General features: G+C 44.6%; 1 protein-coding gene across 8 annotated transcripts in view; it reads right to left on the bottom strand.

The window, feature by feature from the left end:
- Positions 1–17,471, bottom strand: part of LOC109305793 (titin-like) — a 74,382-nt gene that overhangs the window by 20,751 nt on the left and 36,160 nt on the right. For 7 of the 8 annotated variants that reach the window (XM_019528923.1, XM_019528932.1, XM_019528949.1 and 4 more), the window contains exons 5-7: positions 7,233–7,333; positions 6,150–6,359; positions 1,591–1,768 (exon numbers count right to left, since the gene is read on the bottom strand). In XM_019528923.1, the coding sequence (XP_019384468.1) occupies positions 1,591–1,768; positions 6,150–6,359; positions 7,233–7,333 (489 nt within the window). The remainder of the gene's footprint in view (positions 1–1,590; positions 1,769–6,149; positions 6,360–7,232; positions 7,334–17,471) is intronic. The other variant, XM_019528941.1, reaches the window with a different exon arrangement.

Here is a 17,471-nt window from a genome sequence, read left to right as displayed (position 1 = left end):
GTTCAAGCACCCACGTTGAACGCCTTCAAGAGCAAATTGGATGCTTCTCTTGCTGGGATCCTATGACCCCAGCTGACTTCCTGCCCTTTGGGCAGGGGGCTGGACTCGATCTCCCGAGGTCCTTTCCAGGCCTGATGTCTATGAAATCTAAACCAAGCAAACATGCATGCAAGAATCTGATTACTGAAGTGATAACTTTTTTTAACAGGTCAGTTAATTACTCAAACCAGAGAGACTTGTAGCTCAGCTCTCTGCCTTAGATGCAAAGAAGTGGAGTCATTAGTTATACATGCATCAAATCACCAACTATTGACCCCTTGGCTATTGTTCACAATTTTTAACTGGATCCGTAGAAGATGCTAGGTCCTGTCCACAACTCAGACAGATGAAAGAAAAGCCAATGGCTTCCGCCTTTTAGTTCAAGGACTGGGAGAAAAGTGCTGGTCCTCTATTTGAGTTCAACTCACCATTCCAGATTCTGTTCATACTTCCAAGAATAGCTACATGTTTCTTATAAAATGATCATCCACAAAAGCACTCCAGGGTCACCAAATATTTAAGGCTGGAAGGGACCAGCCTGCCTTCCCAGAAACAGGCCCTAAAGTTTCAGCCAGTGAATCCTGCATCAGGTATACATCTTTTGGGTGCTCTACTGCACCTGTCTTCAAAGCACATCCCATCTTGATTTAAAGGCTTAGGGACAGAGACTATCAGGTCCCTAAAAGGCTGTGCAAATAGGCAACTACTTTCTCTGATTTCAGGCTTCAGTTTGAACAGCTTCAGCTTCTGGTCATTTTATCTCATTATATCTTTGTTGACTAGATAAAGGTCTACCTGTCTACCTTGTAGTCCAAAACATCACCTCAGCCTTCTTCCAGGTAAGCTAAATGGACTTAGCTTCTTAAGTCTGACTAGGGGGCATGTTTCCAGGCCATGAATCATTCTTGTGGCTATTTTCTGAATCTTGCCAGTTTTTCAACGTTCTTTCAAAAACAGCTGCCAGAACTGGATGCAGTATTTCAATAATGGTCTGACTAGCAGTGTAGGCAGAAGTTATAACTCTGTTTCTCCTGGTTATTTCCCACTTATACATTTAAGAACTGGGTTGGTCCTGAACCAGAGCTGTACCCCGAGAGCTCAGGCCCACCAGAAGCCCCAAGTTCTTTTCAACATCACTGCTTTGACAATCACGTGCCCCCGGCCTGCACCTATGACCTACAGTCCTTATTCCTAGCCACATGACCCTGCATGTGTGCATACTAAAAGTCCTGATGTTTAAATTGCTATTAAGCCTTCAAACTTGTTCACAACTGAGGTGAGTGGGGCAGCTCTCTGCTCTTGGAGCAATCACATCTATCTGGTTGCAGACCTCACTGTGTGTGGCCATGTGTTGATGGTTTTATTTGCAACTTTGGCACCCTTTAAACCTACATTTAGAAACCTGCTGAGGCCTCCAGAAAAGTGAAAGCATGCCATCTGCGGAGCATCAGTGCAGTCGGCAGCACTACAGTTTGTGAGAGCGCGCTGCATTACACAGGCTAACCTCAATACAAGAATTATCCAACAGAAATGCAACCGGGCAATACTTACACGTTGGCCTCTTGGGTGGGGAAACAGAAGTATTTTTCATGCTAGATGTGGTTGTAACTGGTGAGGCTGCAGTTGTCCTGGGTGCAGCAGGGGTGCTCTTCACACTAGTTCGAGGTGTTGTAGCAGATGCTGGCTTTGACAGCGAGGTCCGCTTTTCTGTGCTCTTTGCCTCCGCTACCTGATAAAGCAAAGGCTACACTGAAGCCCAGAAATGGTACCTTCAACCCACCTAGACATGGAGTCTGGAGAAACAGATTCTCTCTCAGGGGCTGAAGCACAATGGCCTGCATTCTTAAATACGGAAGCTAATTGCTACTAAAAAAAATGTGTGCTGAAATTATGAAAACAAACATCCTAACTGATGCAGAAACATATGGGTGACCAGGTCTAGCACAGGATACATGGGACAGGGAGGGTGATGTACGGTGACTTTCATTAGTATCCAACCATCTCCCCAAGATGCCTTTGCACAAAGGCCAGGAGTAGCGCATTTAGATGTGCAGAGTACTATGAGCTCTGCTGCTCCCTCACAGCTCTTACTTCACTAACTGTACGGGACTCCTTGCCACTGGCAAGCAAAAGCTTTTAATTATAGGAACAAAATTCTTTCTAGGCTAGAAGGGCATTTGTCAGATAATGTGCACTACAATCGATCAATCGGATTGTCAACAGTCGAAGCATGAGGGAAAGATGTAATCATTTTCTAAGAAGGAATGAACCATGCATACTTGATCATGGAGCATTTACTCATTATTTTAGTGCTCCAAATAGATGGGATAAGTTTGACTACAACATCAAAAGGAATTACTTTGGATTAATTTGGAATGATTTAGAATATTTTTTTTAAAAGACACTAACTCATGATTAAGATCCTTAGTGCATCTGTGCTAGTCTGACTTACCTAAAAATCTACTAGAAAGAGTGCAATAATCATGATAAATTTAGTCTAGTAACTATGGAAACTGGAAACAAAGCTAGAATTACCTATCAAACAGGCAAAATTTCCATCAAGAGACACGGACTTTGCTCAGACAGACAAAGGAACAAGTAAATATTCCCCCTTTTACAATGATCTTTAAGACCAAACACTCAGATGAAATCATTTGGACCACTGTGTGTGACGGTTACAGCTTTAACAGAAGTGTTGAAATGGAAAGATTAAGTTAAAGCAGCTGAAAAATCATTTTAATCTGCTCTTGCCATTTTCAATTTTGTTGCATTAGAGCATGAAAAATTTACACATGATACTGAAACAAACAGAAATATCTCTTCAAATTGGATATAAATGTAAGCATCTAAATGTAATGTATTTTTTATTAACGTGTAAGTGTCTAATAGATGCTGTGAGAGATGAAGTTAACAGTTTTATTTTCCAGTCTGAAGCGAAGAGCCGAATGTCGATTAGATTTTTCAATTGTTTCACTCAAACCGTCTGATTTACAGTAACAGACTCAGACTCGGAAAGGTGCACTGATTAAATTAAAACCAGGCCTGGTCCCCTACAAAAAAAAAGCATGCTGGCAGCTGGCTCAGTTGTCACACACCCCTGTTAGGAAACCAGAACAGGCTTCCAGTTCTCTACCCCGAGCTGGACTGAGGCACTATCAAAACGACATGAAGTGATACTTGAACTGGAAGGACTGCACACAGTCCTCAGATATATCAGGAAAGGGAAGGGCAGGTTATTTCTGCTGCTTTTCCCAAGTGGGGCGGTGCTGGGACATGCTTCAAAGTGCTTGGGAAGATGCTGGGAAAGAGCTATCTACCACTGGGGCCTGGCTACACACTCAAATAAAAGCTGGATAGAAACCAGCTATTGAGTTGTTACAGATTTTCATGCACTAGCTTTATAGCTGGTTGGCTCTTTTGGTAGCAGGAGACTAAGTTCCATTTTGTGACAATTACCATATTTACTTGAATACAACTTGATCCTGATTATAAGATGACCCCCCAATAATTAGATGCTATACATGGAAAATGTATAAATTTGATAAAAGTTTTCCAGGTGTAGTAACTCTAGGAACAGGAAACAAAGCTAGAATTTGGAGTTTTGCCTTGCATTTGTCCCCCTCCCAGTGCTACAGCAGAAAAAATAAATATGGCAGATCAAGCAACCCCTTTGGCTAACCCTCCACAGCCCCTTCCTGCCTGCTTATTCTCAGACCCTGCTGTCCCTGAGCACATGGAAGTGAGGAACAAATCTGAAAAAGACTGACCTTGAAATAAACATGGCTGTAGCAATTTGCATATAACGCCCATAGACTCAGTTCACCCAGAAATGATGCATTTTACTCTTTCTGAAACTGCTGCAAGTTTTAGCACAGGTACTCTATAAAACACACTTAAGTAGCATGTTAGCACCCACTTGAGAGAGTACAAACCTTTTTTTTTTTTAAATAATTTTTTCCCCACCAAGGCCAAATCAGCTCCAGATTCAATTGGGCAAAACCCAGTAGTCAAGGTGCAAGATTTGACTGAGCAGAGTTCAATTGTCAAGTCTGTGTGGCTCTTTCTTCCCAGACCCATTGGTGTGGGGCTTTGGATACTCCCCAAATCCAGGTAGGCAGCCTATGTGCAAGCCCCAGGCCTGGAGGCCTTGGGGTTCAGATGCCCCCAGTCTTGCTTGGTCTTGATCTCACTTGATCTTAGTCACATGGCTGAGAAACAATGAGAGCACACAGATTATGCATGATATTAGCCCAAAGACAAAAGGCTTATGGATTTACAATATGGTTGATTGGGCTTGGCCCCACTAGTCAAGAGCGTTTCAAGCTAGTGACCCCACAGCTCAGCAGTACTCAGTACGTGCGTGTACTCCAGACACCTCCTTCCCCTGCCCTCCACAAAAGGATCCATGTCCTAATTGCTGCCCCTCTGCCACAACTCATGACTAGTACTGAGTGTTCTTGTCATGAGTCCTGGGATCCTCCAAACATTTATATGCAGATGAAGCATAGGACAACCTGGTCCAGTTTCCCCTCACAGAGGGCAGGGCCACATTAATTATATGTGACATGCTGAGAAAAAGGCTGGCAGAGGGATTCTGAGTGAACTGTTTGGGAACCCATTTGGTGACATTTGCCAGACTTTTAAGGCTGGAGAAAAAAAATAGGAATTGTTGGAAATGGGAGAGACAGGCACAACTCAGCTGTAGAAGTGAAGAAGAAACTGAAATGTATTTAATGCAGTACCAACTTCAAGTCATGGTGAGCCACTAAGGGGGACTGAACTCATTAGGCTCTACCATATTGTTTTATTCAGACAGGCTGCACTAACCAATCCTTGTAGTGCCACACAGACTTAAATCAGGGGTTTTCAACTTTTTTTGGTCAGTGTACCTCCCCAGTGGCCAATCCAGAAGCAGGGAGTCCCCTGGCAGCCAGTCGACAAGCGAAGTCAGAACCAAGGCCCAAGACACAAAAATTTAAAAGAGTGGCAGGTTCCCATGGGCTCCTACAGGCCATGTGTTTTATAGCTGTACTCAGTGTTGGCTGCATTTAATCAGTTTCATGCTTCTTTTAGCAGTGGATCAAAGATCAAGTGATGTGTTTAATGTGGATTCTTTGTATGTAAATGTAAGACAAGGGGCTTTTCCCTCCATGTTGACCAGGGGTACATCCAGGGAAAGAGCCTAGTCTTATATTTGAGTAAATACACTATTTTGCATATGTGGCTGATCTAAATGTATTGTGTGATTAACCAGTTAATTATGTAATACATGTAATGTGTAGCAAGGACCTTAGACATCTAGGCCACTTCCATTCTTCAACATTGCCCAAAAGAAGGATTCTTTGGGTGACTGGCATGCAGGAAAGCTCTGCCCTTTTCTATCGCCTAATATATTGTACGTCTAGATCCTTAGCCTTTGCCTTGAAATACATCTAGCAACTGCAGACTTCCATAACCTTTTCAGCAGCTTCCTCCAGTTAGCTGTTTACACATGGATTCTATAACATATTTCAGATGGCTTGCCCATGCTGTAAATCCAACTCATTAACTAACTAGGGTAAACAGTTTCTTCTTTGTCTCGCCTAGACTGCAGCTCTCTATTCCCTAGCACTTTTCTCCAATGGTCTCATTTACCTCCTGGTTCTGAGTCCTTCTTGCCAACTCATCGTTCCAGCTCTTTTTATAGAATATGGTGTTTAACACCCACATTCAGTTCTCAGTTCAGTATTACCAAGTCCCTGCCACATACTCAGCTGTACTCCAAGGTGAGTAACACAGAACAGATTCACTTACAGAAAAAAAAAATAATAATAAAAAAAAAGAGAGTCCTGAAAGTACCTCTGGGTAGCTCACGAGAACAACTTCTGTAAAAGCAGAACATTTCCTCTGCCTATCCCTGCATGTCACCACATGTACAATAAAGTATTTAGGCCTTGACTGATCAGAGCCACCCAGGCTGACCATGCCAGCTTGTGCAGAACCAAGCAGGGCATTCATCTGATTGCTCCATTCTCTCTGGAATTGCACTACTTTTGTTTGCCTGTCAGGTAAGACAGGTTTATTTAGCTGGTGGCCTAGGAGCTTTCCTAGGACAGCAAAATGCTTCTTACCTTTGGTTTAGTGTCTTTTGCAGTTAAAGTGGAGGGCCGCGGGGTACCGGTGGCCGGGCGTTTGGGAGTGGCCGCAGCAGGGCCTGTGGTAGGACTGGTGGATTTTTTGTTTTGGCCAGGCGTAGTGGAAGCTGGCCGCTTGGGGCTGGTAGCGGACAGAGGCCTGGCCTTTTCTGCGGCGGGCTTTGTTGATGGTGTGGATGCTGAAGGCTTTACATTTGACAAAAAGCAACATCCAATGGAAAACACAAAACAGACAAAAAAGAAAAAGAAAACAGCTCATTGTAAACAAAAATGTCAAGCAGCCAGGAACAGAAAATGCCATCAAGAGGAAACAAAATAAAAATTACATTCCGTTTTCTGAGCATAATAAAAGAATGACAGGAAGTAGCAGACTAGCTGCATTACAGACAAGAAACAGGAAGATGGGGCCAAATCCTGATCCACTGGAGTTGCACCACTGAATTCAGTGGATACAGGATGTAGCCCGGAAATGTCCAAGGCAACATAGTCAGCAACAGGGTGAGAATGGGCATGTATGAGTTCTTGGCCTGCAGGCCTATGCTCAACAAAAGCACTGGGCATTGCTGCCTAGTGGTATGCACGGAGCTAATTGATTACTGATTTCAGCAGGATCAAGAATATGAATCTCTTGAGTTCTGCTTCACATTCAGCTAAAGGCTGGAAGCATCCTGAAGCAGGTCCCATCACTGATCCTTTGTACAACACTGAGCATAACAGAGCACCAGAGTCTGAGCACAGAGGCCAGCCTCTGCAAGGCTCTGCAATCATTTCCTCAAGCTATCAAAATATGAATTTTCAGAATACTTCAAGAATATTCGTTTGTGGATTCAATACAGATAGCACCTAACGTGCATTAAGTTTAGCATAAATTTGCCGAATTAAATCTGGTTCCAGTCAGGTTTACTGCAGGGTGGTTCGTCTCTAACGGCACCGTTCAGTGTTCTAGCAATGCGGGCTCTGGCTCAGAAAACAGAACTTCGTTGTCACGGCTTGAGAAGCAGAGAAAAAGCAGGGAACTCAAATCAGTGTGAGGCAGAAATGGTCCAAATTGATACCAACCTTGGTCTTCTTCTCAGGACTTGGGGGAAGCTCTTTGTTAGGAGGAGCTGTGATGTCACTCCCTGTCACAGTCTCCACTGATTTGATCTCTTCTGGTTTTGCTGACAAGAGAGAGAGAAAAGATTATTTTAAGCAATGTATAAATTATTTTGAAATTCTTATTTGAAAATGCCAGTACAATGCCAGAGGAGGTTATATGGTGGCTGCTCCTGGAAAGGCTCTTGGGAACTAGGACTGATTTTTGAGAAGAGCTTCCCACTGCAGTGGAAGAGACTATCACTACAAAGCCTCTCCAGAGTTCAAAGATTTCCCAGGTACCCAAGTGGTTCAACTGGGGAAGGAAAGGTTACCTAGAGAGGTTGCAAAATCTCCGTCCTTAAAAGTTTTGAAGACCTGGCTAAACAAAGCCTTGGCTGGGATGACGTAGTTGGGGCTGGTCCTGCTTGGAGCAGGGGGTTGGACTAGATGGGACCCCCCCAAGTTCCCTTAAACCTGAATTTTCTAGGATTCTGTGAAAGCGCCGATGGAAGGAAGAGCCACGTGTGTCAACGACTAAGAAAACCCTCCATAAATATCATGTGCAGGATGCTTCCATAGTCTGTTCTTTCAGTCCTTAACATGTGGCTATTATCCATCAATATAAAAATAGCTTCACACCGCCCCTCTTAGGTTTACACTAGTGATACTGCTTCTACTTTTCATTCACTTCAGCTCCTCTTGCATCGCAAGATGCAGCAACTATCCACAGGGCTCTGAACACGGGCCATTCCCAGGAGCCAAAGGAACACGACTCCTACAGCAGCCAAGGTTAGCGAGAGAAAGTAGGAAAGACAAAATGCTGTTCAGACATGCAAGAGACACTGCAGATACTCGTTAGTAGAGAAGTCACTGGAGATATCATGCTTGGGTATTGAGTGTTTCACACTACTTAAAGCTTTAATTAATGGGTTGCCGAGTTGTAAGTCAAGGGTTGCCAGGATTTTTGCTGTAATTTTTTATTCTCTACGTTGTTCTAGTTCCGCCAAGTTATTAAATTACCAGTCGTCTCCCATGCCCGCATTTCTCAAACAGGGACAATAAACGTAATAAACATTTTTCTGTACCCTTCCACGAGCAGGGTCTGAAAGCTCTGTCCGCATGCTACTGAAAAAGGCAAACAGCGGCCCCCAATTAAATGAAAGTATAAAGCAAGAAATAAGAAAAGCCTAAGGACATTTCTCTGTAAACCTTTTAACTTAGTCTAAAACTACTTCAAATCCTCCGGTGTCTTAATGAGTTGCTGCAATGCACACTCTGCAATACATCAAAAAGTGTAAAACCTACTTGGCTAAAGACAAATTTTAAAATATTGGAACTAGGAGAAAAACTCTGAATCACTACCACACTGCTATGGAGTATTTTACTGCTGCGCTTCCTTTGATACTTGAAGTCCAGAAATCTCATGGTTCATACAACTGTCTTGCTGCAAGCTGATTGTTTCATTCCCACGTCAGATGGAAATTAAGATACAGAATATCCCTACTGGGTGTTTTTTATTTAATAAATACACAGACTGATAGGCTACCACCCCACAGCTGACTTGGTGAAAGAGGTATGGAAAGTCTAACAGCAAAATGATCGCTTCCTAAGGTCTTCTGAGGATTACATCCTACCTTCTACATTGCCCGGCTTGTCTGTTTTAGAGGCAAAAACTCTGAAATCGCAACCTACCAACGCAATATTTTGCTCACCCAAACACTCCGAACGTCTTACCTGCTTCTTTGTCTGATACTTCTCGTTACACAATGGTTAACGGTTCTACTACTCCATGCTAACAGAGAGGACATTTTTCTTGCATCGTACTTGACTTTTCATGTCCTATCCTCCAAACAATGCTAAGAGCTGCACAGTCCTGAAGGCGCACACAAAAATATTTCCAAAGAAAATCTAGCACTATTTTTTCTTTTAATTGAAGAATTATGGCCAAAATCAAGAACCAACTCAAGCTGCCATATTCTGACAACCCATTTATGTTTGGTAACTAATCTGTGCACACAAGTAACTTTTTCTCTACCGGAGTTCAATAATCCATTATGATATTTCCCTAATTTGTCAGCCTTTGCTGCAGGCAACACTGCAGGAAGTAATTATTATCAGTAGTTCTGGGATTTGAGGAGCAAATTTCTGTCCATTAGTTGGCTAAAGCTAACTCTCCAAGAGGATTTTGCGTCTTGGAACTTATGTCTGGAGAGAGCTTTATTTATCTGGATTTGTATAAAATCATGACCTTTGTTGAAATACGTGTTGCAAATCATCTTACAGTCCCCAGCCAGCAGATACCCCAAGGTGATCCCCCACCAATCAAATTACCTTCATGCAATGTCAGCTGCTTAATGTTTCAGTTAATTCAGCAGCAACATTAAACCTCTTGTCTGATGAGAGCATTTGAACGCTCCGTGAATCAGCCTGAAGCTGCTTGTTCAGACCCGGCTGAATCCTACTTAGATTCATTTGAAAGTCTCATCAACTTGTCGACAGCGCCGTCCTGCTTTTGAGGATCGAAGCAACGCAAGAGAATTCTTACAGACGTGGCAGAGTATTTCATGCCTAAGGACGCACTGGACTGCCTAACTGAAAAATACTATAAGCCAATCTCACTGCAACCAAGATGGACTCAAGTGACAGCCAAGACAAAAAATGGGGGCAGAACCCTAAAAACAAGTTAAAGGTAAAACCTCTGCACTGTAATTCCTTGTGAGATAATGCCAGGGCCTCCCCAAATGTCAATACTGGTTTGACGTAGACAAGGTTGCAACCGCCGGTAAAGCATCTGTTCACGTCCCCCTCTCCCAGTATAACCTCTGTGGGTACTGAGGTACAGTGCCTTACAGGCCTTTCAAAGGGCATTTTTGTTTTGCACTCTCCTCCTTCCATTTAATTAACCACCCGATTTGCTCATCAGTACGTTTGCTTTCATTCAACGTTTAATTACCAGGCTGCTCTTTTCCCAATACTGAACACAGCACTGCCTGGGAAGGTTGGCTACTTACAAGGAATTAAGATTTGGCAGCTTTTCTTTATCAAATTTGTTCACTGTCCATTAGAATAGCTGAGGGAACCCTTTCAAAAACAGAACAGCAAAAGGTGTCCTAAGGACATTTTGTTCAAAGCTACCGATGGACAGGGCCCCTTTCCCGCAAACAGAATTCTTCCTTTGTCTCCTCCAGCTCCTGCTTGCCACCGAGTTTGCTGATGGTGAAACAATTCAGCTCAGCTGATTCATCACAGAGAATCCAATTTCTCCCTGCTGGGGAGGCGAGAGGGGGGCTTGAAGGAGAGCGAAAAGGACATTCAGCCGAGCGACACGCTGCACAGACAACCTGACTTCTATAATGCAGGAACTGATAATGTTAACAAGGGGATAACCCACGCAGCTACTGCAAGGGGAGCAGACTGGGGGATGCTGTACTTTCATCCTTCTTGTCCCCGAACACATCCATTCACTAATCTGGAAGTAAATCTGGATGAATGGAAATTTAAATTTCAGTTCAGGGCCCTGCAGTCTGCTGTGGTCTCTCACCCCCTAGAAAATGAGCTTTCTGGAAAACAATCTGCAAGCTATTTTGACTAGCACCACTGGGGCAGAGCTTTTCTCCATTCTTCCTGGTCTTTTGCAATCCTTGTACAATCAGTCAGTTTTAATTATGTCCAGGCTTTGATGCTGGTGGTCCAGCTTGCCCTAGGTCTTGCTTCTCTTCGTCTGCCCACAGCACCCTGCAAGATGGTGTTGGTAAGGGGACCGGCCCGGGCCTTCTTGTTACATGCCCACATCAAAGGTGCCCCAATGGCTGGTGCAACCCTGACACTGATTTGACTATCACAGAGCACTAGGGAAAGTCCACAAGGCACGTTTTGTTAAAGTTTTAAACACTTGTCTCTAGGTTTGTCACTGTCTTTATTACAACCTTGGACATATATCATCAGCTCCAAGGGAAAAGAGCAAATTTGGTTCCTGCTTATTCAAGAAAGGGGTCAGTGTCCCTTTTAAGGCTGCCTGACACTTCCTATTACACAACCCTGTGTTTTGGTTGGTTATAATTTAGCTAAATGTAATGGCTTACAGTGAGGGTTTGACATGCTGAGCGTCTGCCTCCAGCAGATTTATTTGTATTTATTTTTTAATACCAGCCCAAACAGTCCAGCCATTTCTGAGAGCGAGGCTAAGGGAAAAAAAATACACTTTGCTGATGCTAAAATGCTGGTGACCTTTTCTCCAAAAAATCTCTAGTGTATGCTGTGGAGAATGGACCTGACATTTGGCAGGGGAGACCTTCAGGTCAGGGATGTTCACTTTCACCCTCTCCATAAAAATCTGCTCAAAAAAAGCCACGCTATAAACCGCTGAAAGCCTGCACTGCACACATGCTCAGAAAACCCTTTGCTCAACTCCCAGACAATCAGTGAGCATGGTCAGATCTGTCGGCGAGTACTGCTTACAAGTCTCTGTACATGCCACCACAAAGCAGTGAACTCAGTCCTTCCCTTTCCAGCTCCCGTGTGCAACAGGACTGCGTGTGCACCAGTGCCTAGTGTGAAAACCAAATCTCCCCCCAGCCCAGTGACAGACCAGGGACACAAATTGCACATAAACCGGTATAAGTGATTGGAAACCGGTTCAAATCTGTAACACAACAGAACTTCAGCACTTTCAAAGTGGATGAAACTGGTTTAAGATAAACTTGGGATGAATGCAGTATCAGACTTAACTGATTTAGGTTAAATTGCTTTAGTGAACTTCTGTCCCAGATTCCCTCCAGGCTCAAGTTAGCTCACAGTCCCCCAGCATCCCAGGATGCTTTGCACCTACCCTGTATACTCCCTCCACCCCTTTGCAGGGTGGGCAGGCTAGCCTTGGCCCAAGCTGTCTACTCCACCCAGCAGGGCGGTGTGCTCTAGCGCCCTCTGGTTTCTGGCCTGGCCATTTCCGGAACGAAAAGTGGATGTCTTTTTACTTGCTCATGGGTTCAATCTACGCAGTTTAGGCTAGCCTGAGAAGACTGAATTGCTTCAGCCTTGGGCTTTTAGACTGTCTGTACTTAGCCACAGACTTCACCTGTGAACAGCTGGGCTCTAGGATCCTTCTTCTAGAATCCAGGCCATATGGAGAAGGAAGCCACTCAGTTCAAACAAAGAAGGAACACAACTGACACCAGGTGGAAAGGGAAGGAGAAAACCAGGACAAGGAGACTGGTGAGATGGAAACTGGAGGAAAGGGCAACTGAAATTGGGACTCATTAGACAAAAGAGGCCTGGAACTAGTGAGAGCAATGAGAGCAGTGATGGGACCTGAATCCCATCAAGTTTTGAAGGGAGGGAAAAAGATTGGGACTGGGTAGGCAGGGAGAGGAAATCGGGGTAGGGAGGGTATACAAAGACTTGGTAGGCAAGGAGAATAGGATTGAAGCAAGGCCAGGACTAGAAGAGAAGAGGCTAAAGTCATGAACTCTAGGGGCTTTTGCCTTCCTCTGTAGCACTGCAGGGGGGACTGGTCCTTTTCCACGAATGCACTACTTGCAGTCCTTGCAGCAGCAGGACAGTGACAGTGGACCTGTCCCCCTGCTCTACCTGCAAGGCTGTTTTTGATGTTTTGGGCTCTGTCTTGTAGTTGTGCGATAGACTTGTCTGTGCAGTCTTGTTGGGAACAGGCTAGAAGGATGCTTGAGACTGTGATGATCTTGCCTTGATGAGGGAATTGGATCAGATTAGGGATTGCCAACCTACAGCTGACAGCTACATCCAGCCCACAGTGCCATCTGACGAGGTCTGTGGACATAGGACTTCACTTGTGGGGAAGCTTTAGTAGAAGTCACTTTCCCATACTGCCACAAAAAAAAAAACGCCAGCAGAGAGCACTCTCCCAATGGCACTGCAGAGAAAGTAACCTTGTGGCTGGGTCCTAGCACCCACCTGTCCACCTCCAAACCGAACTGTCAATCTGTCCAGCAGCCTTAAGAGGTTGCTGACTGCTGGATTAGATGACCTCCCACGGTCCCTTCCAGCCCTGCTTTTCTATGATTCTTACACCACAATTTTAGAACCTGGAACAAAACCCAAGATTTCTTAGTCTCAACAAGTTGTAGAGGTACCTCTAACCCAGCCCCCCGGCTTACCCAAGTGGATGTCATATTACATTAGAATCTGGGGGGGGAGAGGATTAAACCTAGCAAGTTCACACCAAAAAGGACATAGAAAAAACATGGTTAAGGTCACAAAAAAATCAAGCTTTCAAGTGAGGACACTGGAGAAGTCCAGTTGCTTGTGCAACCTGGGATTCAGCCAAAATTTAGTCAGATTCAAAAAGGGATTAGACATATTCTTGAAGGAAAGTGACATCGGTAGCTACTAAGCACGGGAGCAAGGGGCACGACCTCTGAATCACAACTTCTGAGATCTTAAATCCTGGAGGTTGCAAGTGAGAGGAACAGCGGGGGAAAAAAACCCATGGTCATATCCAGTGGATTGGGAAAAAAAGATAGCCTCATGCCTTTGTTTTGAAGAACTGGATTTTAAACCTGTCGCCTCCACAGAGTTCCCATGTGATGCCAGGCAAGTCCTTTTAACCATGTTTTTCACAGGTGGTCACTAACTGCACATTACTCATTTTGTGGAGGCTCAACTTGAAAGCCTAGCATCTGGTGCGCAGAAGGGCCGAGTACTCAAATGTGAACGCAGTCAATGGGAGCTATGCTCAGAACCCAAGAGCAGCAGATTGCTACAGGACTATGAAGTCTGACCCATGTTGCAAACTGAACATCCAAAATTAGTGGAAGTGCTCGACTTTCTGACCATGCCTCAGCTCTGCCTCTGCAAAGTAGGGAAAAGATTATTCTTTCCCATCACAGGATTGTTGTGAAATGAATAACAGGTTCTTATACGGTGGTGATGAATGCTATGGAAGATTTGGGAGGAAATTCATAACTGTGTCCTCAGAGCAAGGTTGATGCACTCAAATGGGGCGCCACATTGCGAACAGCAAGTAGAGAGACCTGAACAGCTGTTTAGCTGAGGACTGTTTATGCCAAGAACTGAACGAGGCACGAGTCCTTTGGAAATAACTAGGTGAGCGATCAGATAATTAAAGACTACATTATAATGCACAGACCTCAGGGAGCCAAATTACAGTTGGCACAGGCAACCTTCACTCAGACCTTAGCTTTTCAGTCCTAGACTCTGCAACCTTAAGATTAACGTACTTTCCATACATAGTATTTTTGAACAAGACTTGACTTTTTGAAGGCAGACTAGCTTAACTACCCCCGTAGGCTGACCAAAGTCAACCATGTCTCAGACATGCAAACTCTCCCAACATTGGTCTCGCAGAGCAGTGAACATCCCCATATTTAGACTCTAGCTGCTAGTCATTTCAGAACAAAAGACTACATAAACATGGGAACTACCCTAGTTCCTGTATCTAAACGCGTGTCCAGATACTTGCTTAATTATGGATCGTAAACATAGCCTCAACCAGTGAGGGACTCTTGTATCCAAGCAGATTCAGGATGACAATTTATGCGTAACTGGCTAGCAGTCACAGGAAGAGGCAGAGGTCACTATCGCTGGGTGACGCTTAGCAGCCTGCAATCTGGAGGAAAAATCAGACTAGATCCAACTGTCCTTTGTAGCCTTCAAGTCCATCACCTAGCCCTGCCTGCCTCAAACCCAGAGCAACCAGGGCCACAGGATGCCCACTGCACCATGCTACTGAAGATCCACTGTATATTGGGACTAAAGCAAAACTGAATTTTGGAGCTATTTGAACTACTTTTTCCCCTAAAATAGTTCTAAAACATTACAGGGGGTCACTTTCTACTTGGCATTCTTCACAGAAGAATTTAAAATCCATTCAAGGGTCGCAATGCACACTAGACCAGCCACAGAGAACTGCTGCCTAGTGAAATGCAGGCTTCTAATGGGCAGAGCAGGGGAGGTCATCTTTTTCCACTGACAAAACAGATCCCAAATTAAGTCTTTATTCAGAAGATTCCACAGTCAGTCGTTCTCCCAGCGAAGTCAAGCGGCATCACCTTTACTGCATCAACCGGCTAGACAACAACAGTCTTTGGGTAAATCTGATATCTTTTATTAGACCAACTCATAGTTGGAAAAATTCTTCTTTGCAAGCTTTTTCAAACTTCTTTGCAATTCATTTTTGCAAGACGACTTTTTCCAACTAATACAAGATACCAGATTTACCCAAAGTACCTTGTCTGCCTATGTCCTTAGGCCAACACAGCTACAACCCATACAACCTGTAAGACAAATTTAATACATTACCAGATCCTCTCTGCTTGGCAGGACTCATGGATAACTCAAAAACCTGAGGCTTTCTCCTTTTTCTCTAATGAACTGAATCCACCCAAACAGGTGGGGGTTTTTAGAATACAAAGTTTAACTAAATGCATTTCTTCATCAGTGATTTAAGGCAAGTCTTTAGTGGCCATCTGTCACCATAGGTGAAGGTATTACACACTGTCATGCGTAGCATGTGCAGGATACAGGAGCAAACCTGCAGAGATAAAAGCTTCATGGGGAAGACCTGCACACTACGTCAACGCTAGTGGCAGACAGCTCGGCCAGGTTCAAAAAGGGACGGGATACATTCAAGGATGATAGATCTGTTACTGGTTACTGAACAGAATGGTTGGGATACGGGCAAGGAGGACCTCTGGTCTGACCCAGCGTGGCACTTCTTATATTCTTACGTTATAGTCTTATAGTCTTCCTGCCATCTTCAAAACTCAACATGAACTGAAGCGCCCACAACTTCCCATCAAACGCTGAAACCTGTTCAGTCTGAGGGTAAAGGTCAAGGGGAGACCACCAGCATCTAACACTCCTGGACCATTTGCTTGATAAATTAAAGGAAACTGAAATTTCAGCTCTTGGCTGGAACTGTCCCAGTGAAAAGAGACACTTTCTGTTCATCCATATCCAGTTGGGTTTATCTGACGATGCAATTTCTCTTCTCTACCCAGACCTCCCATCCCAATCACTACAGGTCGTAAGGAATAAAGAAGTTAATCCTGCTGCGCTATACACGTCTCTGGAGTTCAGGCCTAGACAAGTTCCCTATTCCAAGGCATCTGCCTCCAGCTCCACAGAAGGTGAGCAGCAAGGCTGTGTAATGGCTTTCAGTATTAAAGGAACGTAACAAAATGGTTTATTATTCATTATTTGTCTGACTGTAGCACCTAGGAATCAGACTCGTACACCAGGCCTGACTGAACAGACAGAACAAAACCAGCCTCTGCCCTGAGGAGCTCCAATCCACATATGAAAAAGGATCCAAGAGATGAACAACACTTGGGAGTACCGGGAAATATAGCCATGTTGGACTGGAGGGAGCTACCTGGATCACTGAAGCCAGTCTGTACCACTACAGGCGTCTGTATCATGCAATGCTACAGAAAAACTGATGTGCTGGTTTTGAATCCACCTGGAAATGCACACAGTACTCCAGACAAGACCTCACCAGTGCCCGGTACAGTGCCATTAGTGCTTCCCTGCTGGAGACTAAATATATTCTAGGATGATCAGTAGAGTAGCGAAGGGGAGACGATGGGGGCATCAACATTGGCAGAGAGAGGGGAGCTGTAAAAATAGCAGCAGTTATGCTACTAGCATGGCCGCACCACCAGCCGCGCAGCCACTGAGGCTGCCCAGGGTGTGCAAGTGCCATTATGCCTTTGAGGACAGTGTTGGACTTTCTTGTATATGCATCACACTGTTGGCTCAGTCATCCTGTGATCAAGCAATGCACCCAACTTCCTTCTTCTTTCCCATCAATTCCAACTAAAGAGCCCTTACATTAAGAGAAAGCCTTGCTACAAGTCCCCCAAGCGTGCCTTTGCATTGTCACAGAATCACAGAAGTCAGGTTGGAAGAGACCTTGTAGATCTGCAAGTCCGACCCCCCGCCTGGGCAGAGAAAAACTGGGCTCAAATGACTTCAGCCAGGTCGGCATCAAGCCTGTTCTTAAAGACCACCAGAGTAGGAGCCAGCACAACTTGCCTTGGAAGTGTCATAGAATCACAGAAGTCAGGTTGGAAGGAACCTTGTAGATCTGCAAGTCCGACCCCCCGCCTGGGCAGAGAAAAACTGGGCTCAAATGACTTCAGCCAGGTCGGCATCAAGCCTCCTCTTAAAGGCCCCCCAGGGTAGGAGCCAGCACCACTTCTCTTGGAAGTTGGTTCCAGCTCC

Source organism: Crocodylus porosus, unplaced genomic scaffold (assembly GCF_001723895.1).
Source record: "Crocodylus porosus isolate Cpor-Errol unplaced genomic scaffold, CroPor_comp1, whole genome shotgun sequence".
NCBI classification, from domain to species: Eukaryota; Metazoa; Chordata; order Crocodylia; family Crocodylidae; genus Crocodylus; species Crocodylus porosus.
The sequence above is the reverse complement of the archived record's forward strand: the minus strand, read 5'-3'. Positions and strand labels throughout refer to the sequence as shown.